Source organism: Aspergillus flavus, chromosome 3 (assembly GCF_009017415.1).
Source record: "Aspergillus flavus chromosome 3, complete sequence".
Taxonomy (NCBI): domain Eukaryota; kingdom Fungi; phylum Ascomycota; class Eurotiomycetes; order Eurotiales; family Aspergillaceae; genus Aspergillus; species Aspergillus flavus.
The window spans coordinates 5,030,563-5,055,761 of record NC_092407.1 but is presented as its reverse complement, the minus strand read 5'-3'; the positions used below and the strand labels follow the sequence as shown (position 1 = coordinate 5,055,761).

General features: G+C 50.7%; 13 protein-coding genes across 13 annotated transcripts; 4 read left to right on the top strand and 9 right to left on the bottom strand.

Moving 5' to 3' along the window:
• Positions 1-236: 236 nt before the first annotated feature.
• On the bottom strand, positions 237-1,898 carry aflL (aflL/ verB/ desaturase/ P450 monooxygenase; the record flags this gene model as incomplete). The annotated part of the gene is made up of 2 exons (XM_071511677.1): positions 237-587; positions 642-1,898. 2 exons carry the CDS (start codon positions 1,896-1,898, stop codon positions 237-239), a joined length of 1,608 nt encoding a protein of 535 aa, XP_071365347.1.
• A 188-nt stretch (positions 1,899-2,086) lies between these two features.
• aflLa lies at positions 2,087-2,628 on the bottom strand (the record flags this gene model as incomplete). The annotated part of the gene is made up of 2 exons (XM_041291528.1): positions 2,087-2,523; positions 2,574-2,628. 2 exons carry the CDS (start codon positions 2,626-2,628, stop codon positions 2,087-2,089), a joined length of 492 nt encoding a protein of 163 aa, XP_041145464.1.
• Positions 2,629-2,810: 182 nt separating this feature from the next.
• Positions 2,811-3,659, bottom strand: aflI (averufin oxidase; the record flags this gene model as incomplete). The annotated part of the gene is made up of 1 exon (XM_041285626.1): positions 2,811-3,659. The coding sequence occupies one exon, from the start codon at positions 3,657-3,659 to the stop codon at positions 2,811-2,813; it is 849 nt and encodes a 282-aa protein (XP_041145463.1).
• Positions 3,660-3,832: 173 nt separating this feature from the next.
• Positions 3,833-5,166, bottom strand: aflO (aflO/ omtB/ dmtA/ O-methyltransferase B; the record flags this gene model as incomplete). The annotated part of the gene is made up of 4 exons (XM_041291527.1): positions 3,833-4,586; positions 4,647-4,770; positions 4,821-4,947; positions 5,011-5,166. The coding sequence occupies 4 exons, from the start codon at positions 5,164-5,166 to the stop codon at positions 3,833-3,835; spliced, it is 1,161 nt and encodes a 386-aa protein (XP_041145462.1).
• Positions 5,167-6,179: 1,013 nt separating this feature from the next.
• Positions 6,180-8,064, bottom strand: aflP (aflP/ omtA/ omt-1/ O-methyltransferase A). Its single transcript, XM_041291526.2, has 5 exons — positions 7,564-8,064; positions 7,380-7,503; positions 7,211-7,320; positions 6,798-7,158; positions 6,180-6,738 (listed from the first exon to the last, which is right to left on the bottom strand). Exons 1-5 carry the CDS (start codon positions 7,931-7,933, stop codon positions 6,447-6,449), a joined length of 1,257 nt encoding a protein of 418 aa, XP_041145461.1. The 5' UTR covers positions 7,934-8,064; the 3' UTR covers positions 6,180-6,446.
• An 881-nt stretch (positions 8,065-8,945) lies between these two features.
• On the top strand, positions 8,946-11,306 carry aflQ (O-methylsterigmatocystin oxidoreductase). The gene is made up of 7 exons (XM_041291514.2): positions 8,946-9,375; positions 9,452-9,581; positions 9,637-9,828; positions 9,893-10,044; positions 10,094-10,338; positions 10,397-10,668; positions 10,731-11,306. Exons 1-7 carry the CDS (start codon positions 9,180-9,182, stop codon positions 11,128-11,130), a joined length of 1,587 nt encoding a protein of 528 aa, XP_041145460.1. The 5' UTR covers positions 8,946-9,179; the 3' UTR covers positions 11,131-11,306.
• A 301-nt stretch (positions 11,307-11,607) lies between these two features.
• On the top strand, positions 11,608-13,774 carry aflK (aflK/ vbs/ VERB synthase). Its single transcript, XM_041291513.2, has 2 exons — positions 11,608-12,174; positions 12,230-13,774. Exons 1-2 carry the CDS (start codon positions 11,645-11,647, stop codon positions 13,629-13,631), a joined length of 1,932 nt encoding a protein of 643 aa, XP_041145459.1. The 5' UTR covers positions 11,608-11,644; the 3' UTR covers positions 13,632-13,774.
• A 398-nt stretch (positions 13,775-14,172) lies between these two features.
• On the bottom strand, positions 14,173-15,821 carry aflV (aflV/ cypX/ cytochrome P450 monooxygenase; the record flags this gene model as incomplete). The annotated part of the gene is made up of 3 exons (XM_041291525.1): positions 14,173-14,431; positions 14,487-15,646; positions 15,714-15,821. The coding sequence occupies 3 exons, from the start codon at positions 15,819-15,821 to the stop codon at positions 14,173-14,175; spliced, it is 1,527 nt and encodes a 508-aa protein (XP_041145458.1).
• A 612-nt stretch (positions 15,822-16,433) lies between these two features.
• Positions 16,434-18,345, top strand: aflW (the record flags this gene model as incomplete). Its single annotated transcript, XM_041291512.2, has 3 exons — positions 16,434-17,844; positions 17,896-18,121; positions 18,180-18,345. The coding sequence occupies 3 exons, from the start codon at positions 16,434-16,436 to the stop codon at positions 18,343-18,345; spliced, it is 1,803 nt and encodes a 600-aa protein (XP_041145457.2).
• A 100-nt stretch (positions 18,346-18,445) lies between these two features.
• On the bottom strand, positions 18,446-19,318 carry aflX (uncharacterized protein; the record flags this gene model as incomplete). The annotated part of the gene is made up of 1 exon (XM_041285625.1): positions 18,446-19,318. The coding sequence occupies one exon, from the start codon at positions 19,316-19,318 to the stop codon at positions 18,446-18,448; it is 873 nt and encodes a 290-aa protein (XP_041145456.1).
• Positions 19,319-19,600: 282 nt separating this feature from the next.
• aflY lies at positions 19,601-21,201 on the bottom strand (the record flags this gene model as incomplete). Its single annotated transcript, XM_041291524.1, has 3 exons — positions 19,601-20,577; positions 20,631-20,933; positions 20,985-21,201. 3 exons carry the CDS (start codon positions 21,199-21,201, stop codon positions 19,601-19,603), a joined length of 1,497 nt encoding a protein of 498 aa, XP_041145455.1.
• Positions 21,202-21,665: 464 nt separating this feature from the next.
• Positions 21,666-23,027, top strand: F9C07_2202361 (NADH oxidase; the record flags this gene model as incomplete). The annotated part of the gene is given in 4 exon segments (XM_071509537.1): positions 21,666-22,051; positions 22,071-22,371; positions 22,398-22,553; positions 22,611-23,027. The coding sequence occupies 4 exon segments, from the start codon at positions 21,666-21,668 to the stop codon at positions 23,025-23,027; spliced, it is 1,260 nt and encodes a 419-aa protein (XP_071365346.1).
• A 383-nt stretch (positions 23,028-23,410) lies between these two features.
• F9C07_7789 (aflYb/ hxtA/ putative hexose transporter) lies at positions 23,411-25,111 on the bottom strand (the record flags this gene model as incomplete). The annotated part of the gene is made up of 3 exons (XM_041291523.1): positions 23,411-24,072; positions 24,130-24,849; positions 24,916-25,111. 3 exons carry the CDS (start codon positions 25,109-25,111, stop codon positions 23,411-23,413), a joined length of 1,578 nt encoding a protein of 525 aa, XP_041145453.1.
• Between the last annotated feature and the right edge of the window lie 88 nt (positions 25,112-25,199).

Here is a 25,199-nt window from a genome sequence, read left to right as displayed (position 1 = left end):
ATCGGGGATTCATCGCTGGCAGTGGCCGATTCCAGGATACCGAATATCGAGGAAATTCTCTAACTTCAACACGCCGCGTCACCAGCTGGGTAGAGAGATGTCTCTCTACTACATTCTACATGATGCATATATGCGATTAAGGAATTGTGTATGCTATTTTGTTCATTTACATCCCGCTTGCTTCATCATTGATCTCATCGCATGGAGGACTCGTGTCATGGAAAATACCCCCAGCTTTACTGTGGAGTGCTGGAAGAGGTACCCCTCGTCTTAATAAACATGTAAAGCTCTCGTTTGGCCCAGATAGACCAGATCTTCTGATCGAGGAAGTTGCCAGTCTTGTCCACATCAAGAGTGAAATCAAAATGCCACAGGAGCTTGGCCAGCGTCAGACGAACTTCCGCGTAGGCCAGATTGCGCCCAATACAGTTCCGCAGCCCAACAGACCAGGGCTGGTAGGCGCCATAGTTGTCGTACTTGAACGGCTCCTCCGTCTTCTGCAGATGTCGCTCGGGGATGAACTTGTCGGCGTGAGTAAAGTTGTAGTCGGCAAAGTAGGTACCGAGATGACTGACACCCACCCTAGTCTAAGAGAGATCGTTAGCATTTCACAAGATCGGCCTTCATCGGGGGTTAAATACCTCTTCGGGTACGAATCGGCCACAAACTGTTGCTCCGCCAGCAGGGACCACGCGTGGAGGTTGACCAGGCACGGCTGGATACATGCGCAGCGTCTCGTCGATGACGGCAGTAAGGTACGGCAGATGCGAGACGGAGATCAAGTCAATGTCCTCCGGGGATGCAAAATTCTTCCTAATCTCCGCAGTGGATTTCTCGATCTTGCCAGACAGACACAGCAGATACATCGCGCCGCTGAGTGCCGAGGCTGTGGTCTCAGACCCTGCGACGACCATGACGGCAGCGTTATTGAGCATCTCGCCAGCGCTCATTCCATCCCCACGCTGATTATCGTCGGCACTCTTCACTAGAACCTTGTCCCAAAAGTCGCCCTGGTCACCTTCCATTTTCATCCGCTTGTTGAGCTTCTCCACGGCGTAGCTGTAGTTTTCCTGGCGTTTACCCCGGAGCTCCTTGGGCAGCACATAGGGGGTGAGGAACTCGATGCCCATACTGCGCAGAACGTGTGAGATGGCCACGCTCTTGAGATTCTTGTGAATAGCGTCTACCCATGGGTGCAGCTGCCGACTCTTCAGACTGTCGAAGGATTCGCCGAAGGACAGAGCTCCGATGGAGTCAAAGATGGCCATATTGAAGTAGTACACCATCTCCGCAGAACGGCCCGTGTCGGCCACCTCACGCAGGACCTCAACCAGCAAGTCGGCGTATTGCACAATGGTGGACTCCTGGGTGCGAAGACCCTTGTCGCTGAAGGCATGGCCGAACAGACTCCGGAACCGTGCGTGGTTCTTCGTATCGGAGACGAGGATACTCATGACTCCGTTGGGCGCTAATGGGAGGCGTACGGGGTCCTTGAGGAACTCCGGTCGTCCTGGCACATGAGCGTGGATGTCGCGCCAGGCTTGAGCGTTTGCGTAGCTAATCTCATCGGGTTTAATCCGGACAGTATCTCCGTACTTCTGATGATAACGCATTAGGTCATGGTGCATCGTACCGCGGAGTAATGCGATCTTCCAGGGTAGAGAGCTGGCTCGCCATAGCAGTGGACCAGGATATCCACGGAGTGGATGGAAGAACAGATTGTAACCCAGATGGAGGAGCACGTAGCCCACCGGTACGATAATAGCTAGGGCTGGTAGCGAGAGAAAATACATGGCTGTTGTGGTTTGGGGCCAGCTCAGTGCTAGTTCGAGGCGTGAAGGGTTAAAGTACAGTATTGAAGTCATTCCTCGGACAGCGAAAGGCAGGCACTCGGACATAGTACTATATTAGATACAGCAGTCTTCATCTATCTGGTTATGCTATCTGGTAATCATATCAACTGTCAGGAAATATCCCACGTTTGTGCGTTCGGTCATGAACCGTTATCTTTATGACAAGGAGAACAACAAGTAGCTGCCTAGTGGTGAGGTGAATAAATCCAACGACGACACTCTCACATAGTACATTATAAGTAGACTAGCTGTAGAATTCCCAGCGAGCCCAAAAATGCCCCAGCCAACGGAAAGAGTGCTCGCACTGCATTGAATCGGTCCCATTTTCGCACCAGCTGCTCGGTCTCCTCCCTGGAAATGACCACCCCCTTGTTGGTTTCAGTCTCTAGGCAAGCCAGCGCATTGTTAATTGAAGCCATCACTATCTCTGTAAAAGGAACCAGGCTGATGGTAGTAAGGCCAGCGGCGGCAGATACAAGCCAGGGTTTACGAGCCAAGTATTGGTGAACAGACACGGAAGCGTAGAGAAGTGTTGTAGTGAGGCCTAACACTCGGCCTTTGGTAGTTCCGATGAGATAGAGGCGCCTTTGGTAGCCGACGAGTTGACCTGACTGCGTAACGGTTTGCAAGAATGCAGGCATTGCGAGCCCATAGACGCTCATCATGGCTCCTGGACGGGTCAAACCTTGGGCATAACCGAACTATGGGGAGGAGACATACCGGACATGAATGAGCCCATGACCACGGCGGTAGCTTGAAGTGCAGGAATCATCATGGTATAAACATTCTAGTTTCTCTTTTGGCGTTCATCTTTGCCTACGGACAGGATGCAAATACAGTGGGATTTATAATGTGCTGGCAAGCTCTCGGCGAGCGAAGGAGCACGAGTTCAATACAACGTAACTTGATGCTTTGGTGGCAGCAAAAATGATATTCAGCTGGTTTGACCTAACATGGTCACATCAGATACGCTAATACCACTAGGAAAGCAAACACAACGCCGTCAACTACTGTTTCCTGCGCTATTTTCTCCCTCAAACGAGCCGATCCACCCTCCAATAGATGACGCAGTAGGACTCCCCAGGCTTGACGGACACGACCAGTCGCAGTTACACCCACCGCGCGCCCGTGGAACTCGCTTTGGCGATGGGCAATCTCACACATTGCGGCTCCCAAATCAGCGTAGCTGAGGGCAGTAGCTTGAGACTCCGTAGATATTAGTCTGTAGCCCGTTGGTTGTGTTCCATTCGCATCATGAAGCGTAGGAGGGTCCACGAGAATATATTCCAATATCCCTTGCTTCTGTGCTTGACTGTAGTATTGGCACGCTTTTTTGATATCCGCATAGTTGGCGAAGAGGCAGAAGCTGACTATTCGATGAACGAAGGCCGGTACTTGGGCCGCCAGTGCAGGGTTCAAAGAGGCTGAGCGAAGTTGAACGATTGTGCATGGCTGGTAACTTGCCCCCTGCGATTGCTGTTGTTGCTGGAGCACGGATATGATGGCGCGGGCACTATCCTGGCACAATGTAGTGCCAATTGGGCTCCCATTTTGCGCCACGCACATGAACACAATACTAGCATTCCTGAGGCACTCACTCAAAGCATCAGGGTCTGTAGACGTCCCTTGTATAACGTGGACTTGTGGGTTTCTTGTCGTCTGGAGATTTGGGAACGCTTGTAGTAGCTTGACCTTTGACCGAACGAGGATTTGAATGCGAAGAGAGTCGGGTGACTCATGAAGAAGGTGACGTAGAATACTGGAGCCAGTGGCCCCAGTGGCCCCGAGAAGAGCGTATGTGACCATATTGCTATATGACCGGGTAGTAGTGAGAGATATACACCGAGGAGGGAGGCAAGCTAGCTTTATAGTGAGCTTACGACGCCTACCCGTCCAACTTTTACAATACTAGCGTTAAACCATGCAAAATGAGAGCTCTATGAAATTTATTTACCCTTTGGGCTAGTCTAGGGAAACCGTTAGGTTCTCTTGGCTACAGCAACCAAGATGGCCTGCTCTTTACTGTCATATACCTTGGACTGGATAATTTCCAGACCCGCCTGCTCCATCAAATCGTCCCATTCGGCGCGTGTGCGCTCCACTCCGCCGAGCGAGTTCATCATGAGCAGATCTGTAAACGCCGCTTGCCACGGCACCCCAGTACTGGGAATCACCATCTCGTCAATCAAAATCTGGGACTCCGGTCCCATCGCTGGGATGATCTGTTTCAAGATGAGAACGCATTGTTCATCTGGCCAGTCATGGAAGACATGACGCAAATAGTAGAACTTGGCATTCTGAATAGGCTGTGGCTCGAAGAAGTTGTGCTCCATGAACTCGATCCCGGCGGCTGGTTGCGCGTTGGCCAGAGTTTGAGGAATATCTTGAACTATAAGGCGACCAGGAAGGTTGGGAAACTTCGCGCGTAGGGCTTTCGATTGCTGCCCAAAACCTCCACCGATATCAACCATCAATACCTTGTCAGGAGCGGGGAATTTGCCCAGCTCCTCGAGAATAGGAAAATGATCAACCCAGGAAACGGGACGCTCCAGAGCCATTAAATGACCGAGTGATTCCATGTGCTTGGGATGCTGTGGCATCCACTCAAACATGGTTAGGTCACTGCCGAAAGCCTTTTGGAAGACGCAGTCCTTGTTAGAGGTGATATCTTGATAATTTCTCTCGGCCAGGAAGTCAGGCAATATCTGGGTGCAAGGTCCCGAGATGTCGAATCTAAACAAAGGCCACAGAATTAGTATAATACTCCAACAGCCAACTGGGATAAAACCATACAGTTGCACCACCGCACCTGCGGCATCCGAGTTGGCAAAGACATCTGTAAACGCACTCGAGGTATACTCTTGGGGACCTGTCTCCTTGATCAGGCCAAAAGCGGCCTGGGTCCGAAGAATGCGACCTATTCTCGGTTAGAATACAACTTCGTTACCAGGTAGATAAGGATCCAACCAAGGAGTCTGGGAGAAGCGCCGGTCTTCTTGACAAATTCCGCTAGAGTTATCGGCGTGTCGCTCTCTTTGAGACTGCGGAAGATACCCAGATCAATGGCGACCTTCGCGAGAGCGACTTGTAGGGGCTACAGGATGATTAACATTTTCATTCTCAACCATAGCTAGGGCTTCAAACGTAGGAAACCTACTCCACTGCTCAATCGCATGACCACATCCCAATCCGAGTAAAAGCCGACCTGAAGCTCTCGGATATGACCCTGAATTTGCCGTTTGCCCACATCGTCTGTTCTAGCATACTCGTCTTTAATTTTCGCGAAGATGGTTTCCATGTCAAGGCCCGTCATCTTTGTAACCCTAACACTTTCGACAGGCGGCACAAATTGTACAGTTAAATTAAGAATGCACGAGGGGTCAAGGCTGGAAGCACCGGTCCCTGAGCCAGGGGTATTTGTTGGTAGTTAACCTTTTTATGACGCTTGTTGTCCTACTCCCGCCTGTATACCGAACCCATGGGAGACCATTCAGAGCTAGATGCTCTCGGGAGAAGTATGTGTCGCTCAGCGAAGGTAGCGGGAACCATCGTGATGATCGCCGCGACTGGGCGAGAATACCAAGTAGTGACTCACCCTAGCCTGGGATTGGGGAATAAGCTTGACCTTTTTTTCTTAGTCTATGAATAATGAAGCTTCGTGTTTATAGTTGGTCTATCATGAAACTCTATGATATTTACTAGTATGGAGATAGTGGATGTAATGCTGAGCATTGTAGAAGTTGCATTTGGGAGGTTTATAATAAATAAAATATGTGCTCCGTTGATGGACAAAGCTTGGGTATTCCAGGATCTCGCGCTGTTACTGAGACGTATTCATTTCTGCCTCTGGATGTGTATCAAGAACGCCTGTTAACATCTAGGAAAGACTACGCTTCAGATGTGAAATGCTGTAGCTTGATTTAAATTATGCCAACTTTATAGCTATATTTTCTTCCCTCATTTTTCAACTACTAAAGCGTAAAATGGCATTGTCCGCAATGTACTGTTTCAGTATATATACTCATGCACATTATATATATCGAGTTTAATGATATCACTAGTAGATGGAACTATAGCTACATACCAAGTTCTATCGAAATGAGGCGTAGATACGAAACATATATCCAATTAATATATATATTTCAAGATTTATGAAATGGACTCTTGCAACATAGGTAACAGTAGGCTTCCTTTTAGTGAGTCAGCCATACATCTACCCACCATTAACTTCTCATTTTCAAAACCGTTCTGAAGACAGATTTTCAGATGACCCTTGGAAGGCCCATCTAGTCTTTGGCTGGGTAGATGATCGTAAAGTCATAAGTGTCTCTGTTGAGGCTTAATAAATGTAGGTGGTTGATTTGCAGAACACTATGTTTATGCAAAAAGGTTATTTTTATTGGCACAAAGGGCTCTGTATGGTATAATTCTGAATAGTATAGCCAAGTGGGAAAGTATTGATTTGGTGAACTCTACGTAGAGGGCTGTCTAATTCTCTTGAAATCAAACCCCACGAATTAGGGCAAAGGTGTTCGCCAATCCTAGCTCAGTCGTTTTTCTGACAGACCCAAAGGATAACTCCATTGCATTCCCCTACTTGCGCAAACGCAGTTGTTGAACGCCCCAGTGAGACCCTTCCTCGCCTTTGCGCCACCATATCTTCTCAGTCTCCAGTCTATTATCTACCATCGTAATAAGCGAATTCCACTCCTTGGTAGACCTCTCCTTCCCGTTCAATGTCAGAACAACCGTCATGTCGATCTGATTCATGAAGCGCTGCGAATCCTGGGCCAAAAGATCGGGCATAATCATTTCGTCCAGAAGGATGCGCGACTTGCTTGGGTCCATGGCGGTGACGATGTTAGAGAGGATTTCAACGCATGCACTGTTGGAACAATTAGCCATCAAAGCAAGTTAAAGGGATTCGGACGCTCTGTCACTCACGCATCGGGATAGTCATGTAGAATAGATCGGAGAAGATAGACATCGGCGCCACGCACTGGGTTGCGGCGCCGAATGTCATGCTCCATCATGGTGACTTTATCAGTGTCCTCAACTCCGTGAATGACGGCAGGCAGGTCCTGTACGATGAACCTGAGGTGGGGATGCTTTTGCGAAACCCGTCGGCTGAGATGACCACGACCGCCGCCGACATCGACGACGGTGCTCCCCTCAGGTAGACTGCTGAAATCAAACATCTCCTCTACCAGTGGCTTCGTGGCTTCGGTGCCACCCATACCTAGATCAAAGCGGCGGCCGCGAACCTCGTCCACAGTGCTGTAATAGTCAAATAGCCCTTTGGTAGCTGTTTCTCGCATTTCAGCTGCGTTCCTATCTAGATAGAGTGGAATACCTACGATCAAATGCCAATGAGAAAGGTGAAGGCACATTCCAACTCGGAGGTTTGCCTTTCGTCTGCTGCAAGAAGTTGGAAAAGTAGGCAGCCGACCGCATCACTTCGTCACATCTAACTCGGTCTCCCTGGTGAGGACATCTGATAGTTTATTGTTAAAGAAGGAGACTCACGAGAATCCAACCAAGGCATGAATGCCCGTTACTCGCAACATCTTTGAGGCATCCGTGTGGGCGTATTGATCAGGGGCAACCTCCTCGAAAATGAAGCGCTGGGCACATCCTCGAAGAATCCGTCCTATATATTAATTAATGCACTGCCTTTCAGGGGATGGCATATAGATATGGAATGTCATACGTAGTAAATCCTCTGATACTCCGGTTGCGGTGACGATTGTGTCGAGTGATGTGGGACTAGGTCCGTCCACAATGATATCCTGTAGGTTGAGCTGGGTGGCAGCAGCTAGACAGGCGCTATCGAGATGGGACAACGCGTTGCTTAGGAGCCAGGGAACCGGGCCATGAACTAAGGAGCCGATGCGGTCGCAGGTACGCACGATCTCCCAGGCCTGTGCGTGTTCGGTGGAGGAGGGAGTTCTCTCTCCTTCAATACAGAGTTTATGGTCTTCGGGACTCTTCGTCTCATCTGCCGTGACCAGATAACGCTTTACCTGCTCTGAAAGCGTGTGTGCAAGGCCCACGAGGGCGGCTTTGTTCGGTAGTGTCATCTTGATGGGGCTAGGTCTAATGGGTTCAATCGAGTGGAATGAGGATAGAGGTCCGTGTCGGGTGTGCCTATTTAACCTGGTTCGCACAGTTGTAGCGTCCTTGCTTTTACAAATTTGCAAAATCCGCGAAAGAACCAACAGAGAGCTGGGAAGTCGCGAAACTTCGGCCAGCGATGTGCTGAGGCCATCAACCGACCGAAAGCCTTTCGGAAGAGTTAGAAAGAAGGTTGGAGAATATGTGCTATGGCAGCCTTTCCAATTTATCCCTACTGGCGACAAATAGAGATTAAGGATTCCTGTAGTCGAAGAACTCCGAATCAAAGAGCCCCATTCCACTGGTGACTCTGGAGCGCCTGGGTTACAGTGTCAGCCTCATGAGGATTCCAATTGTGCTATTTGCTTCTCCTGCTGACTTCAAGGTAATGATCCTTCATTGTTGCTCTATATTCTGCTGGAGAGCATCCAGGGAGGGATTCAGGTTGATGACTGGTAGAAGTAGTTTACACTATGCACCTTGTACAGTACGACAGGTGTATAGTCTGGTGTTCTTGTTCCTTCATTAGTTGTGTTATGGTAGATGGTTATTCCTCTAGGTCAAGTAAAATATAGCAATATACGAATTAGGATAGCACTTAAGGTAGGACATCTCTAGCGAAAATAAGGACTTTCTCAGTATAGAGGATCTTCTTTCGCATTCTAGACAGCCTGCATACACTGAATAATTAACTTGATATAAACCCTTGTGTGTGTTATTGGCCGAGTTCACTAGCCAGGGGAAACTCGCGTACACTTTGACGCCAGCGGTCTGGGCCACATAAACGGCTTTCTTAACAAGCCTTGTAGTTAGTCCCTTGTTACTTGCAGATCATAGCCCAGAAACTTTCAACCTGCAGTTCAGCCAATTTAAGGTCGCTCTGCCCTCGCGGGAAACCTTGCCTCGTTCTCGCCCGGTCGCGACATTGATCAATCTCTCATTGCTCTGACGAACACAACATCGTGGGTTTGATTTGGAGCTCTAGTACGCCCGGACATATTTATAGTGCCCACTTCTCCATCTGAAGTTAGAGTATTGGAAGAATTTGGTTTTTGTCGGTCAAAGTCGCATACGTTACACCCCGAGGAGACAACACTTTCGGAAGCCGAATGCTCATTGAAGTCACTGTAGATACGGCAGACGCGAAATTGACAGGTCTTTGCACGATTCACTTAGCATCCAGTACTATCGTCACTTGCCTTCCACCCGACCATGATCTATAGCATAATTATTTGTGCAGGGGCCTTGCTGGGCTTGTGGATTCTGGAGAAGCTGCTGGCGCCCAAAGACACGCGTCCTCCTCTTCCCCCAGGACCGTGGAGGAAGCCTATCATTGGCAACCTGACTGACTTTCCACCCAAGGGAACTCCAGAATGGCTATTCTGGGCGAAGCATCAAGAACGATATGGTACCGAGGCCCTCTTGCCATCCCCCGATCTGTCGTATACTGTGTTCTAATGCTTGGGATATGTGCGAGTGAGCAGGGCCCATGAGCTCTCTGGAGGTTATGGGACAGACCATTATCATGATCAACGACGCGCAGCTGGGTATAGAGATTATGCACAAGAAGTCAGCCTTGAGTCAGATGATCCCAGATGCCCCTTTTGCACATATGTAAGCGAGAGCTATTCGCAGGATGCTACTGAAACCGACGCTGATAACAACGTAGGGCGGGGTGGGGCATGAGCTTAGCCACCGAACGCAATAGGCAAGCATGGAAGACGATTCGAGCAAATATGAAACAGGAAATCGGGACAAGGCGAGCCATCTCGACCTTTCATCCCAAGATGGAAATCGGGATTCGACGGTTCTTGTTGAGGACTTTAGATAACCCGGACGACCTTCGGTTCCATATCCGAAAGTAAGAGATGTCTGACCATTGTAGGTGGTATTCGACATACTGAACATGGGTAATATAACTATAGGGAAGCCAACGCCTTCATGATGGATGTGGCCTATGGGTACACGATTGCGCCGCATGGAAAAGATGAGTTGTATGATCTGACCCAACAGTCGGTTCGGCAGTTTTCGCACATCTTCTCGCCAGGAGAGTGGAGTGTCAATTTCTTCCCGATATGTGAGAAGACCTACATAAAAGGTTCCGGCAAATGCTGATTCTGGGGCAGTGCGATACGTACCATCCTGGTTCCCCGGAGCCTCGTTCCAAATTAAGGCAGCGGAATACAAGCGGACCATCGAAAGGATGACTATGGTCCCCTACTTATGGATAAAGGATCAGGTCGCTCGCGGCTGCTCTCGTCCTTCCATCCTCTTGCGGTTGTTGCAGAAAGGCCACTATGAATCTGGATCACATCAAGAGCAGGTTTTGGTATGGACTAATGCCGAATTCGTTATGGGAGGATCGGACACGGTACAACATTCTCTGCCTCATCACTTTAGGATAGGAAGCGTGTTAATCCATTACACAGACAGTGTCCGCAGTGTCTAGCTTTTTTGTGGCCATGGCCCTGTACCCCGAGGTGCAACGCAAGGCGCGCGAGGAACTCGACCGAGTCGTGGGACCAACTACTCTGGCGACCTTTGAGCACCGTTCGCAGTTACCCTTTATTGACGCCCTTGTCAAGGAGGTGTTTCGATGGCATCCTGCCTCCCCTTTGGGTGCACCCCATATCACGCAGGAGGATCAGATCTGGGATGGCTATCTACTGCCCAAAGGTGCTCTTCTACTGCCGAATATCTGGTTGTTTCACACCCGTCCATTGATTCTCCTATTAGCTTCCAAGCTAACTTTATACTTGCTAGGACGTTTACCCATGATCCCAGTGTCTATCACGACCCCATGGTGTTCAAGCCAGAGCGATTCCTCGAGGGAAAAGACTCCCCGCCAGAAACAGATCCCATGAAATTTGTGTTCGGCTTTGGGCGTCGCATATGCCCCGGTCGGTTTGTAACAGACGAGAAGCTGTTTTTAATTGCGTGCCACGCGGTCAGCTGCTTCTTCATCTCGCCCAAGGATCCAGGAGCTCCGGAACCCGACTGGTTGCCGGGCGTAATCAGTCAACCGGGCGCCTTTGACCTCAATGTGGTCCCTCGCAGCCCTGCTCACGAAGAATTGATTCGCTCAATTGAGACGGACCATCCCTGGAAGAATGCCGATGCTACTGACATCTCCCGATTCATGGCCAGGAATCAGATGATTTGATAGACATACATATTCGCTGTATTGCGACTGGTGCTTCGCAGAGGAGAGGACGTTCTCTTTACGGGCTATTCTTGAGCTACATATTCAGATGAGCTCTTTTGTAGCTCTAGTAGATGCCTTTTGAACATATTGTCAAGTTAGTAGTTAATCAAGGTGGAGATATCAATAAACTCGTTAAAATGTGAAACTGTTTAGATCGCCTTATTGATTCAAGTCTAATTGTGTAGAAATGCTGCACAGATCTGCACGGCACTCCCCTCACCTAAGCATGAAGTATATCAAATTATCTGTTTAATAAAGTACTCTCCATGGCATAGAGACGTAGGTGGGTTCCTGAAAGCCCGTTGAGGGATCAAAAGACCGACTCTCGGACAGCGAGGCAGACCGTACTAAGTGATGCAGGGCCGTATGGATGACCTCCATTTAAAGGGCAGGGCAGATGCGTTGTCGCTCCAATGTATTATCAGCGGCTACCGTTCTTCACATATTGTTCTGAAGAGTTTTAATTCTTACAATGGGACGAAACTGGTTCCAGGTAACAGCCATGGCGGTGGTCCCCGTGGTGGGCATCATGGCCGCTGTCAATCCGACCATCTTGTCCTCCGCAGCTTCCTCCCTCCCATCGCTAGGGGCAATGTTCACATCGGACGATTTTGCTAGCCAAATGGACGGGCGCATTCAGGCACAGGGATTGCTCAGCTCGCACTTTGGCATGTACGGATGGCCGGGACAGTCATTCGACTACGTGATTGTCGGCGGTGGAACAGCAGGCCTGGCTATGGCCCGTCGCCTGTCCCAGGATGGAACTGCTTCAGTTGCCGTGATTGAGGCGGGAGGATTTTATGAAACCGATGCTGGCAATGCCACCGAGGTTCCGATGTATCTGTTCAACTACTTCTTCGACAATGGCAAGGTCAAAAACCCTCTATTTGACTGGTATCAATACACCACACCGCAACCCGGGCTGGCACAGCGCGAAATGTTTTATATGCAGGGAAAGACCTTGGGCGGAAGCACTGCACGAGGGGCCATGTTGTACCACAGGTAAGGCGCGCCTGGCTGACATCAGTGGGAGTAAAGTATTGACTGGAAGGTTCAGAGGCTCGAAAGGCGCATACGATATGTGGGCAGATCACGTTGGCGACGATAGTTACAGATGGGATAAATGGCTGCCCTATTTCCAGAAGAGCGTTCATTTCTCTGGTCCAGAAACGAACCCTCGTCCTGCGAATGCTACGGCTCTCAACGACAACACGGCCTTCACGGCTTCGGGAGGCCCCGTACACGTCGGCTATCCGTTCCAGGTTAATGCCATCTCGTCCTGGGTGGACAAGGCTCTGGCCAAAATGGGCTTTCCTGAAGCTCAGGGCTTCTCCAATGGCAACCTGTTGGGCCGTTCATACATAACTCACACCATCAACCCCTACACCCGTCGCCGCGAGACCGCTTCGTCTTCCTATCTCCGCGAGGCGCTGATGGAAAGTAAGAACCTCAACATCTTTACACGCACTCTGGTTAAACGGGTCCTTTTCGACGATCAGAATCGAGCGACAGGAGTAACCGTAAGCACCGACGGCTTCGAGTGGCAGATCGGAGCCAAGAAGGAGGTCATTCTGAGCGCCGGCGTCATGCGTTCACCCCAGCTGCTAATGGTGTCTGGAATCGGGCCCAAAGAGCATTTGGAGCAGCTGGGCATTCCAGTACGATCTGATCTCAGCGGAGTGGGCCAAAACATGCAGGACACCATTATCCTGGGGCCTACAGTTCCAGTCAAGGTCGAGAGCCACAGTCAGTTGATGGGTAACAAAGAGACACTGCCCCGGGCTATTCGCGAGTACAACGAGCAGCGTAAGGGTCTGTTGACCAATCCAGGCCAGGATTATTTTGCGTTTGAGAAACACCAGCCAGGCATGCTGAAGGAGTCTACCGCCGCCGATATCGACGCCGCATTTCCCGATGACTGGCCGACCTTTTCATATATTGCACTGGACGACACCTTCGTTCCACAATATGACGGCAAGAATTATTTTAGCATGTCTGCCGCTCTGATGACTCCCTTCAGTCGTGGTACGGTCACGATCAACAGCAATGATACAGCCAACCCGCCCATCGTGGACCCACAATGGTTGGCCGATCCAAGAGACCAGGAGATGGCGGTTGCTGCTTTCCGTCGTTGTCGCGAGATTGTTGCATCGGACGTGATGCGAGAGGTCGTTGCTGGACCCGAGATTTTGCCCGGGCCGCAGTATCAGACGGATGAAGAAATACTAAACTATATCGCCGAGACATCAGATGCTTATTATGCCGGGGTAGGCACCTGCGCTATGGGCAAAGCAGATGATTCCAAGGCTGTAGTAGATTCCAAGGCCAGAGTCTTGGGCGTTAAGGGCCTACGCGTGGTTGATGCTTCAATCTTTCCGTTTGCGATTGATGGACAGCCCATGGGCACTGTGTATGCTCTGGCTGAAAAGATTGCAGCTGAAATGATGGCTGAGCAGTAGATGAGGGTGGATCACCTTGTGTCCGGAGCATTTACTGAAAATTAGCCGAATATTATGGTTGTGTTGACGAAGGCATTCTGAACTGTTTCAATCTATCGTATGGCGTAGCACCAACCAGATAGACAATCAATACTGCTAACACCAAGTTATATGTGTTACATACCGTTCTCGAACTCGCATTGTCGATATGTTCACAATATATCAACCTAAATCTATCTGTATGAATCAGTTTAGTATCGGATAGACCTAGAGGATATCCAGCCCACACACAGTAAAGGATTCCGATTTTCCTTTGCCAAGATGTGAAGGTTTTATCCCAGTGAGGGCAAACAAGCATTTCATGGGTTGAACTAGATTACAATTCCACATTCACAGGCGCAGAACTGGATTGACTGCTAGCATTAGGGTTTTGCTCCGGTGCGAGCATCCCACATACAAGCTCCTTCTACATAACCTGGGTTCAACTCCAGCTTGGCGTATTGAAATTCGAATGTTCCCATGCTCCCTCACTTCTGTCTATGTCATCCATCCAACATGAATACTACAACTGAATGGCGCAGCGGCGCGCCTTGGGCATACCGGCGATGAAACTATCAATCATGACCATGCTCTCCGGGGTAGTTGAAGGTGCCAACTTGGCTCCTGGGCAGCGACGGAAAAACAAGGCCGTGGCGAGACGCAGCTGCATCCACCCAAGATGAATACCTAGACATTGACGTGCTCCCTGGCCGAAGGGATTGAATGACATTTTCGCCTCTTCTGATAGCGACGACCCTGGCAGCCACCGTGTGTGATCAAATCTACTGCCACGTCAGTCGGACATTTACAACACAAATGGAAATAAAAATAACTTACGTATGAGGGTCTTTCCACACCTTCGGATTGCCGTGCAGACTCCAGTTCTGCGTAACGACAACGGCCGAGGGAGGGATGTAATACCCACACAGGGTGGCACCGTCTGGGGGTGGACTGCGAGGCATGGATCCAGGGGCCGGTCCATACAAACGGAGACTTTCACATATCACGGCATTCAGGATAGGCAGGTCTGCACAGGCCGCATCGGTGATATCTCCCTGCAATCCCGCAACTTCGGACTCAAGCTCGGCCTGCAGTTTTGGACGATTCAGCACGCACCAAATGAGATATGTCAAGGATAATGCAGTGGGGTCCGACCCAGCTAGGAGCAACGCCCCGGCATCGGTGATGATCTCCGTGTCATTGAGACAGCCGATCTTGCTCTCTAAATCGCCTGCGGCTAGGGCTTTGACGAACAGATTCCGGTCTCCCTCGGCATCGCGTGCACTGCGGGCAATTGCCACGACATGCTTTCCTGCTTCGAACATCGTCTCCTGCGAGAAGAAAACATCGTGTAGCCGGGGCTCTGCGCGTCCAAGCAGGCGACCTAGATAGTACAGCGGTGGGGCGAAATGCTGCAGCAGATGCGCCAGGTCGCCCATGCGACGTTCCAGCATGAGGACGAAGGGGTCCTTTGTTCCATTGCGCACCGTATCATGGCCGCCATTGAAGGTCAATTTGCACACAGTCTCGTTGGCCATCAACGTCCACCAACCTAGGATTTCCGCTTCGCCCTGCTGCGCGTCGTGGCGAATTCTCTCGACCGTCAGCGCAACAATGTTGCGAATGGTAGGCTCCCACTGTTGTCGCAGACTATTTAAAGTGAAGCCTTTGGCGTACAGCTTGCGTCGAGTGCTGTGCAGCTTGGCATCGCGGAAATTGAAGATGTTATCAACCGGTCCGGGGGAGAGCAGCTTGTAAAAGGGAGCTTTAACGAATCCCGACCCCATCCGATGGATTTGCTTAGCAGCCACGGGATCGGCTATGTCAACCTCCTCGGGGCCGATGAGCACAATAGGTCCATACTTCTCATGGAGGGATTGCACATAATAAATGCGGTTGTTGGCAAAAGATGCCCAGGCAAGCCGAGCACTCGTCAGGCGTGCATACCAGGGACCAGGGACCTTACGAAGGGGACTGAAATATGCGGTTTGAAGAATCTAGGCGAAGAGTTAAAGGTACCATTCTGCCATTTGTCCATCCAGAAGCTGCGGAACTATGACTTACCTTGACAATCTTGCTCACAATCCAGGCACCGCCCACAGCGAGGAACCACCAGGTGAGTGGAACATGCTCGATGGCCCGAATGAGCTCTCTTGACGCAGTGTTGGTCATAGTCTATAGAAGGAAGCGGATATGAAACATCTAACCGTGGGTCCCCTGGGGTGAAGACGTCTAACATATGTTGACGCACAAATAGTGCCTTCAGTACGGACACCGGACGGAATTGAAATATCTCTCGCCCACCGGAATCTTGTTCCTGGTCCTTTCTATTAGTTTAATTACGGTCGTGCCTAGTATATGACGCTATTGCATTCGGATACGCTCTACACGTTTAAATTATGCGGCATAATACGGTGAAATACTCTATATAATCAAGGCAAAGCTACTATAATCATCATTGCATTTCTACGCTCAAATGCTCCCTAGTCAAGCAGCGATAAGGTGACAAACTAACCTGCCTAGTTCTTACTTAACTTCCCTGGATTCTGACGAATGACTAACATGAATATACCATTTGTAGACAAGTATTGCCGTCTCGGCCATCGGGGACTTGTCGCTCGCCGAATGCAAGTATTTGGGAATGGCCTCATCGCTCTACCTAAGCTTAAGATAACGCTCTCGATCTCATTAGGATCACACTGCTCATAATAGAACAAAATGTCAAAGGTGGACTACTCTCAGCCTGGCTCGACTGGGTATGAAATCCCCCCGGATCTTACCTGGATGGACCCGGCCAACCGCCCGTTGCGGGTGGTGACCATCGGCACGGGCATCTCGGGGATACTGATGGCATACCAGATCCAGAAGCAATGCCCTAATGTCGAGCACGTTTTGTATGAGAAAAACGCGGACGTGGGTGGTACCTGGTTAGAAAACCGTTACCCCATGGCCGGTTGCGATGTCCCGAGCCACGCCTACACCTACCCCTTTGCTCCGAATCCAGACTGGCCCCGATACTTCTCCTATGCGCCCGATATCTGGAATTACCTCGACCGGGTATGCAAAGTCTTTGGTCTTCGCCGTTACATGGTGTTTCACACGGAGGTCGTGGGCTGCTACTGGAACGAAGACCGCGGAGAATGGACTGTCCGACTTCGACAGCACGCTAGCGGCAGTGAGCCCCGAGAGTTTGAAGACCATTGTCACGTCTTGGTTCACGCGTCGGGGGTATTCAATAATCCTCAGTGGCCGCAAATCCCCGGCCTCCATGACCGGTTCCAAGGCCGTGTGCTCCATACCGCACGATGGCCCGACGACTACCAAGAGTCACAATGGAAGAGTGATAGGGTGGCAGTCATTGGCTCCGGGGCATCATCCATCCAAACGGTGCCCGGCATGCAGCCCACGGTGAAGCATCTCGATGTCTTTGTGCGGACGGGCGTATGGTTCGGAGTGCTAGCGGGCAACACTGGCAGCCAGACCAAGGAATACTCGCCCACCGAGCGCGACGAATTCCGGCGCAATCCAGCAGCGCTTGTGGCCCACGCAAAGGCCATCGAGGACCAGGTCAACGGCATGTGGGGGGCCTTTTGCACTGGATCCAAAGGGCAAGCGATGGGATCTGCGTTTTTCCGCCAGCGCACCGCCAACTTGATCAAGGATGAGCGGCTACGAGAAGGGCTTGACCCGCCCTTTGCGTTTGGTTGTCGTCGCATCACCCCGGGGGATCCCTACATGGAGGCGATTCAGAAGGAGAACGTCCATGTACACTTTACCCCCGTGGTAAGCTGTACGGAGAAGGGCGTGGTGGGCGGTGACGGAGTAGAGCGCCAGGTCGACACGGTAGTATGTGCCACGGGCTTCGATGCATCCTATCGGCCACGCTTCCCCATTGTGGGCCGAGACGGCATGGACTTGAGGGAGAAGTGGAAGGAGTGTCCCAATTCGTATCTAGGCCTGGCCGTGCCCGAGATGCCCAACTTCTTCACATTCATTGGGCCGACATGGCCTATCCAAAATGGCAGTGTCATTGGGCCGCTGCAGGCCGTCTCGAAGTACGTGGTGCAGTGGATTAAGAAGGCCCAGAATGAGAATCTCCGTAGCTTCGTGCCGCGACAGGACCGCACGGATCAATTCAACGATCATGTCCAGGAGTGGGTGAAGCACACGGTGTGGAAAGATAACTGCCGAAGCTGTACGTTTCTTCTCTCCACGCTCACAGCTGAATTTACTGAGAACCATTTAGGGTACAAGAACAACGAGACGGGTCGGGTCAATGCCATCTGGCCCGGTTCTTCGCTGCACTACCAGCAAGTCATTGACCAGCCTCGCTACGAAGACTTCGACATCCGCTCCTTCCATGAGAATCCCTGGGCCTGCCTGGGCATGGGCTGGACAATCCAGGACCGCAAAGGCCCGAAGGAAGCAGATGTCAGTCCGCATCTGGGCTTACAGGAGATCGACCCGAAATGGTGGGAATCAATCAAAAATGAGAATGGTTCCAATGGAGTTTCTGACAGTAACCGCTAGGTACGAAGAGGTGGGCGGCAATCCGCGGATATTACAGGAGCAGCTCGAGCGTCGTGGATCACCCACTGCGATACATAGCAGCAAGGAATTTAAGCCCTGGTCTGCAATAGCAGTTAAATGGATCCCAGTGGTTGTGCTTGGCTGGGCGCTTGTCCGTTTCACGTAATAGCCTTATCTGTACAGACCAGAGTGTAAAGGCAACTGAGGATGATCAGTTTGTATTGCGCGAGTTCTAAGAAAATTCAATGTTTGTTTTAGATGTGCTGCTAGAGATCTTTCTTCCGCTTGGGCATGGGACAATCCCCAAAATACTTGTATGTCCAAGGAAAGAAATGGAATAACAGGCCAGTCATCACATAGTACACCCCTTTCCACGGAAACGCGGTCCCATCCCCGATTGCATTGACGCTCACATTCGTCATGTCGTATCTCTTATCGTCCACGTTAGCAATCTCCACCATCCCTGCTGCAACGTCGAGGAAGGAAACAGGCGTCTTAGCGGTGGTTGTGCTGAGAGTGTGACCGCGTTGCACATCGTGCACTAGTCCCCCAGGTTTGACGAAGGTTGTGGACACCCAATGCTTCTCAGCACGTAAGATCTTCTCGGCCTTCGCTAGGTCACTGTACAGGTTACCAGCGGCTATGTTGAGGACTCGGTGAATAAGGGGTGGAACGTCGGCGCACAAAGAGTCCTCCAGGCTAGCAGAAGAGAGAACGATCAACTTTGGTAGAGACTGGCACCCTTCTGTTTGGAGCTTTTTCAGTGCATTGAGCACGGCATTGGTGCAGTCCTGGGCGATGGTGCAATATGGCATGTTGTCGGGAATCGCCACCACCATGAAGACGGCCCGCGTGCCTCGAATGCATTCAGATAGGAACGAGACATCCTCCAGCCACCCTTCCCACACTTTCACCTGCCGATTTTGAGTGATCTCAGGATGCAATCGGTTCAGCTTTGCGGCAGAACGGCAGTAGGCGTGGATCTGGTTGTCGGGCGACTGCAGGAGGACGTTCAGTAATGCCTGGCCGGTGTTGCCTGTGGCCCCTAGGATGGCGTACCGACGCATTACAATTATGTAGTCTTCTCCAGGAGTACTGCTAGAGGATAGTCTGATAGGTTTTTCGAGTCTTCCCGTCATGTTTTTGTTGGGAGATGGCAGTCTATGATTTAATTCGGCCCGAGGTGGGAGGTTCTTTGAATCTCGCTCTCCGAACATCCGTACACATAGACATACAGCACTGCGAAGCCCTGAGCACAAGATAAAGTGCCACTAGTCGAACGAAACAGATTTGGATGAATTATAGTGATAGGTTATTTATGCATTTGTCGTACAGCTCTTTCCAGCCGATGAATGTTTTGGGACCATTGTACTAGTCTGCCTCCAGTGACTTAAGCTCTATATGTTCATACTAAGTGGCACTCAGTTTGTATCATGCAGAGGGGGTATTTCCTGTAAATCTGGGAAATCATCCCAGGCTCCTTCAGTTCCACACCAACGCACCCACCGCAACATGATCGCAGAGACCTGCGAGTGCTGTCCGCGGCCTTGAGCCGACATCTGCTTGACCTTTTCGGTTTGCCGCACCCAATTTGGATCCAACATGCGCTCGACCGAATCCATAGTCATGTGTGCCAGTGTTAGAAAGTCTGCCTTCTTCAAAGGGAAACCTTCTTCGCCCTCAAAAGGTTGGCATACATTTTCGGCGCACATAAGCGCCCGGATGACCTTGCATGCATGTCCGTCGTCCTGATAGACTCGTGCGCGCTCTACCACGTCAGGCCACCCAGTTGCCACTTCCTTGGGTCGGTACCCGGTGATTCTATCTGGGTACAACTGTGGGCATCCCAGGGCCGCATAGGTGATCAGGTCTGAGCGTCCTTTCCACTCCAATAGCCGAGCTCGTGTCTCTATGCTGATCCATTCCTGTCTAATAATGGTGGGGAAGAATACGGCGGCCGTCAGCGAATGCAGCATGACAAAGTCAAGAGCTTCAACTTTCCGCGGATGCTGGGCCGCACCACAGATGTAGGCTGAGGCTTGCAGTATCTCTGCCGTCTTGCGCGCAAGATCCTCCTCCGTTCGCTCTACCTGGAAGTGGGACAAGTGAGGGATTAGCTCCTTAAGGGCTCGTTTCAGCAGCGCATCAGCAATTCGATTGTTGCCATCTTCTGGCCCAACCGCTGTGGCGACCACTGGGTCTAGGCCCATCCCTTCCACAATGGAGAGGATCGGGAGAGTTCGTGGTCGTCCATTGCTTTCCACATGCTGCTCAGTCGCGATGAGGAACTCCGCAGGGTATGGTGCGTGCATACAAGTTGAAGCCAGGCATTCCGCCGCTAGGAATGGCTGTTGAAACTCTAAGGCAAATCCGAGATTGATCAATGGGTGGAGAAAGCCTGTAGACAAGATGTTAGTATATGATGTTAGCTATACATCGGGTCATGTATACCAGAAAACAGTCGGGCTAGCAGATCCTCCGCCAACGTATCTCCCTTAAAAAGATACTCATTTAAGACCGTAGGGACACCCTTCGCCGCCACTTCGGCCTGGAAGAAGCGTACGTAGTCTCCATATAGCTCGAAGTTGCTCAGACCTTGCCGAAAGAACTCGGGATCCCGTAACTTAATGTTGACAGAAGGATCGTTATAGTACGTCAGAAGCTGAAAGGACTTGTTAAAGTCATACGCAGCTTGCATCTCGTCGGGAGTAGCTCCCAAGGCCCAGAGTGTTAAAACATGATGGCTAATGTGGTCTGGCTCACTGGTCAGTAGAGGCACCCTTGTGTCTCAATCAGGATACTCACTGTGAAATCCCACAATTTCGTCATGAAAGGTGTGAAACTTAGAGTGGTTGTTCATGACTAGATCTGAAGCCCGGTCTGCGCTTCTCTGCTCCAGATTTTCAACATGAGTGAAACCTGGTGTGTCCGTCGCAGAGAGCTGGATATTCCAAGGAGTGGCTTGATATGGTCCCTTCTTGGGGTCTGGTTTGCCAGCAACTGCTGGTGCGTGCGATTCCATGTTTTCACGCTTATCTCAGTTATGCAATATGTCGTTCTCTATCATGAACCCCAGGACCCTTCGTCCTTCATGTCCACCTCCGACTGATTTATATGCTCTCGGCAATGTTGCCTTCGCTGACCGAACACTCGCACCCTTTTGGCCTTGTAGCGCAGAGAGCACTAGTGGTCATTTTATCTCAAATCCATTAGACTTTGACATGTTTCCAGCTAGACAGAAAGCCCAGTGGGGGTTAGGTTCATCGTAACTCGACAAGGAGAAAGGTTAGACATATAGTCTCAAAGAATTATGATAACGTCAACTAGAGCCTTGACGTTTTAACACACAGTAGCCCATCTACCATTCATACCATCCACGCCCTTAAGGAGTATTGGAAATACTGATTAGCTAATGATAGGCCTATCGAAGCAATTCGTGCTGAGATTGTACCAATCACTTCTACCCACCACTTTTCACTCCACCTAATGGCTCGAGCCGGACAAGGTGTCGACCCTTCGCCACTGGGTCAACCCTTGGAGTTTCACTTCGCCCGTCGCTCCGCCCCAAATCGTTTCCTCAAGGCCGCCATGAGTGAGCGGATGTGTTCGTGGACGGAAGACAATTCTTTTGCTCGCGGGATACCAAGCAGTGAGTTAATAGAGACCTATCGTACCTGGGGACGGGGCAACATAGGCGCAATTGTGACTGGGAATGTCATGATCGATCCCAACCACATCGAAGTAGAGGGAAACCCGATAATCCCGCCTAGCGCTCCATTCTCAGGAGAACGGTTTGGTCAGTTCACGAATCTAGCTGCTGCTGCCCGTGCAAATGGATCCTTAATACTGGCACAAATCAGCCATCCAGCACTGTCAACCGAAACCGATCAGTGTCAGCGATGTGCCACTGGATACCAAGAATATGGGGAACACCTTTGCCGTTCCTCGGGCTGCTACCGAGGATGAGATCAAAAATATAATTACGGGATTTGCTCACGCGGCCGAGTTTCTAGATAGAGCCGGATACGATGGGATCGAATTGCATGCAGCGCACGGCTATCTGCTGAGCCAGTTTCTCTCACAAGCGACGAATCTCCGAAGAGATAAATACGGAGGCAGTCCTACCAATCGCATGCGTTTGATTCTAGAGATCCGTGCAGCAATCACGGAGAAGGTCCGTCCGGGATTTATAGTTGGATCAAAATTAACAGTGTCGAGTTTGAGCCAAACGGGATTGTTCGTGACGAGGCCTGGGAACTGTGTCGTGCGCGTGAGGAGCACGAATTCGACTTTGTGGAATTATCTGGAGGGAAATATAAGAACTTGGACGAGAATGATACTGCAAAGCATGTCATATCGAAGAAACACGAGGCTGTAAGCTCTCTCGACTTTACGCTTTCCGAAGTTGGGAGATACTAAAAAAGTCGCCAGTTCTTTCTCGATGTTGCTGAAAAAGTTGTTTCTTCCCTGACCAAGATGAAGTTTTACCTTACAGGAGGATTCCGCTCCACGGCTGGAATGGTTGATGGCATACAGACCGTTGACGGCATTGGGCTTGCGCGTCCATTCTGTCAGGAGCCATTCCTTTGCCACGACATATTGAGTGGCAAGATACCTGGCGCCATAATTCCGGTTATGGATCTGCTCAATTATCAGCTCACTGTTGCAGCCGCATGCATTCAAATGAGACAAATTGGAAACAAGGTGCAGCCGGTGGATTTGAGCTCCCAGGACGCGGTAGATGCTGTCACTGCAGCGGTTAAGGGTTGGTTGGAGCAAAAGACGATTGACCGGTCTGAAGAGGCGTTCAAGCCCCCATTCTTACCTGGACATGCGGATCGCTTATGAGTCGAAGCTTAGACCTCATGGTATACTGTTGCTGCTCGTGCACGTGTACCGACCTCTGGTGCACGGCAATAACCATCTCGACATAGCATATGCATGACATCCTCTCATTTTAGCGCTAGGAACTACCCAAAATACCTTACTCCGCTAAGCAGTTCTTATTTTCGCAGGAGTGTAGCCAAGCTTTAAATTTTTCAAAGAAGAGTAGAGATTGATCGATTGTGTAGGTGATTCTTAGATGTGTTCCCTTGCTGAGGTGTGTTGGATGCACTCGGGATATTCATTGGTAGGTGACCGCAAATAAATGAAAGTAGTAGAACGCTCCTATTTCGGAATAGGGCTTAATAGTAACTAACTGTATAACCATTCAGTTGTACACATAACACCTATGGAGCGTGTTCCAACTCCTCCTTCATAGGAGCCTTTACCTCCCTCTCCACCGCAATGATAGCGGCAAGATCCCGCTGTACCTCCGTCTCTGCCCCAGGACCATCGAAGATGACAGCAATCTCCTCCAGTGTGTGGCCCTTTGTCTCCGGAAACACAAAGTAAATAATGCCCAAAAAGATAACCAACAGACCAAGGTACACGAAATAAAACTTCCATTTTATCGCACCGAGAGCGATGGGGTTGACGAACTGGTTGAAGAAGCCCGCCCCAAACTGCGCCGTTAAGCTTAACGATAAGCCCTTGGTGCGCAGGTAGAATGGCATGATCTCGACCGGGTACGCAATTGAGAGCGGGGTATAGGCGATATCGTACGCGCCGTAGAACAGATAGAGGAATGCGACAACCGCACTGCCAGCAGCTTTGATGGCTGATTCGTCAAAGACGGCAGAAAGGACAGTCGCCAGGGTAAAGAATAGGAGCATAAGAACAGTGGAGAGCATCCAGAGAGGGCGTCGGCCGTATTTCTCTGCAGCGACGGCGCCTCCCGCGGCGCAGACTGCGTTCCACGCCTGCAGGCCCAGGTTGATGGCGGATTGCTGCGTAGGATTGGTAATGCCGACGGATCGAAGGATCGGTGCAAGATAGTAGGAAATGACACCTAGGGACAAAATAATCAGCAAGATAGACAGGAGTAGGTGGATGGCCCTGTACGTACCATTGCCTGCCCACTGGATCATAATCCCGACCAACAGACAAATTGCAAGGCGATGCCGAGCTCCCTTGGTTGCAATGAACGCAGACCAACCACTCTTATGGACGACTGAGTTTTCTAGCTCGATCGCACTGCAGATCTCAGAAAACTCGAACTGAACCAGTGGATCTGACGTGTCACAATTCCCATGGTAGCGGGCGAGGATTTGCAAGGCCTCGTCTCGCCTGTCCTTTGACACGAGCCACCTCGGGCTTTCTGGAACGATGAGTAGTCCTACCAACTGAACAGCAGGGAAGAAACATTGGAGAAGGCATGGAATCCGCCAGGACCAAGTACTTCCCTCCACATAAAGAGTGCCCAAGCACACCGCAGCAGCTAGGATAGCACCCCAGTACCACGTAGCCTGGAAAATGGCCGTCACAACGCCACGATGCCGCGGATGAGCTATCTCAGTAGTCAGCGGCGGGGCGGCTGTCTGCGCAAAGCCCAGCCCGATACCCATCGCGATTCTCGTTCCAAAGAAGGCCCAGCGGCCGACGGTTGCCGCTTGGATCACGCTCGCGACAATCATGATGGCCGATCCAAGTGCGACAGACATCTTGCGGCCGAAGTAATCCGCGAAGTACGAAGCTGGAATAAAGGTGAACATTCCTCCCAGCGAAATACCAGAAATGATCAGACCCTCCATGTTCGAGCTTATATTCTCGCCGACATTCTTCGCAACTATAGGCGGTTCGGGTCAGCTTTGCATACGCCAGAGGTGAGGACAACTTGACAAAGGAAACTTACACATAGGGAGAGTCAGGAGCCCATTCATCAAAGCCCCATCATACCCATTTGCTGCAGCGGATGCAAACATAAGCATGAGGCCGAAATTCAGACGCCGGAGGCCCTTGTCCTTGAACCAGTTCGAGTTCGTATTGTTTGGCAGGGCCCGGTATGCATCCATGCCGGATGAAGAAACAACTCCACCGCCAGCAACCATGGTGTCAGTAACAAAGGGTACTGTTAAGGATACTGCTGGACTTCAAGTTGGCGGGAAAGACAGCTAGTGATTCCCTTAAATCAGTTGG

Excerpts from the sequence above, each read along its gene's own strand:
- aflP (XM_041291526.2), bottom strand. The coding sequence starts at position 7,933 with ATGACACTACCGAACAAAGCCGCCCTCGTGGGCCTTGCACACACGCTT. Across the intron at positions 7,504-7,563 it reads AGTATCAGAGGATTTACTAC|GACGGATTCTTCGAGGATGT; the intron begins GTATGACATTCC and ends ATTAATATATAG. Across the intron at positions 7,159-7,210 it reads TTTCTCATTGGCATTTGATC|CTACCAAAGGGCTATTTGAC; the intron begins GTAGGTATTCCA and ends TGCGAGAAACAG.
- aflQ (XM_041291514.2), top strand. The coding sequence starts at position 9,180 with ATGATCTATAGCATAATTATTTGTGCAGGGGCCTTGCTGGGCTTGTGG. Across the intron at positions 9,376-9,451 it reads GAAGCATCAAGAACGATATG|GGCCCATGAGCTCTCTGGAG; the intron begins GTACCGAGGCCC and ends GCGAGTGAGCAG. Across the intron at positions 9,829-9,892 it reads CTTCGGTTCCATATCCGAAA|GGAAGCCAACGCCTTCATGA; the intron begins GTAAGAGATGTC and ends ATATAACTATAG.
- aflK (XM_041291513.2), top strand. The coding sequence starts at position 11,645 with ATGGGACGAAACTGGTTCCAGGTAACAGCCATGGCGGTGGTCCCCGTG. Across the intron at positions 12,175-12,229 it reads GGGGCCATGTTGTACCACAG|AGGCTCGAAAGGCGCATACG; the intron begins GTAAGGCGCGCC and ends TGGAAGGTTCAG.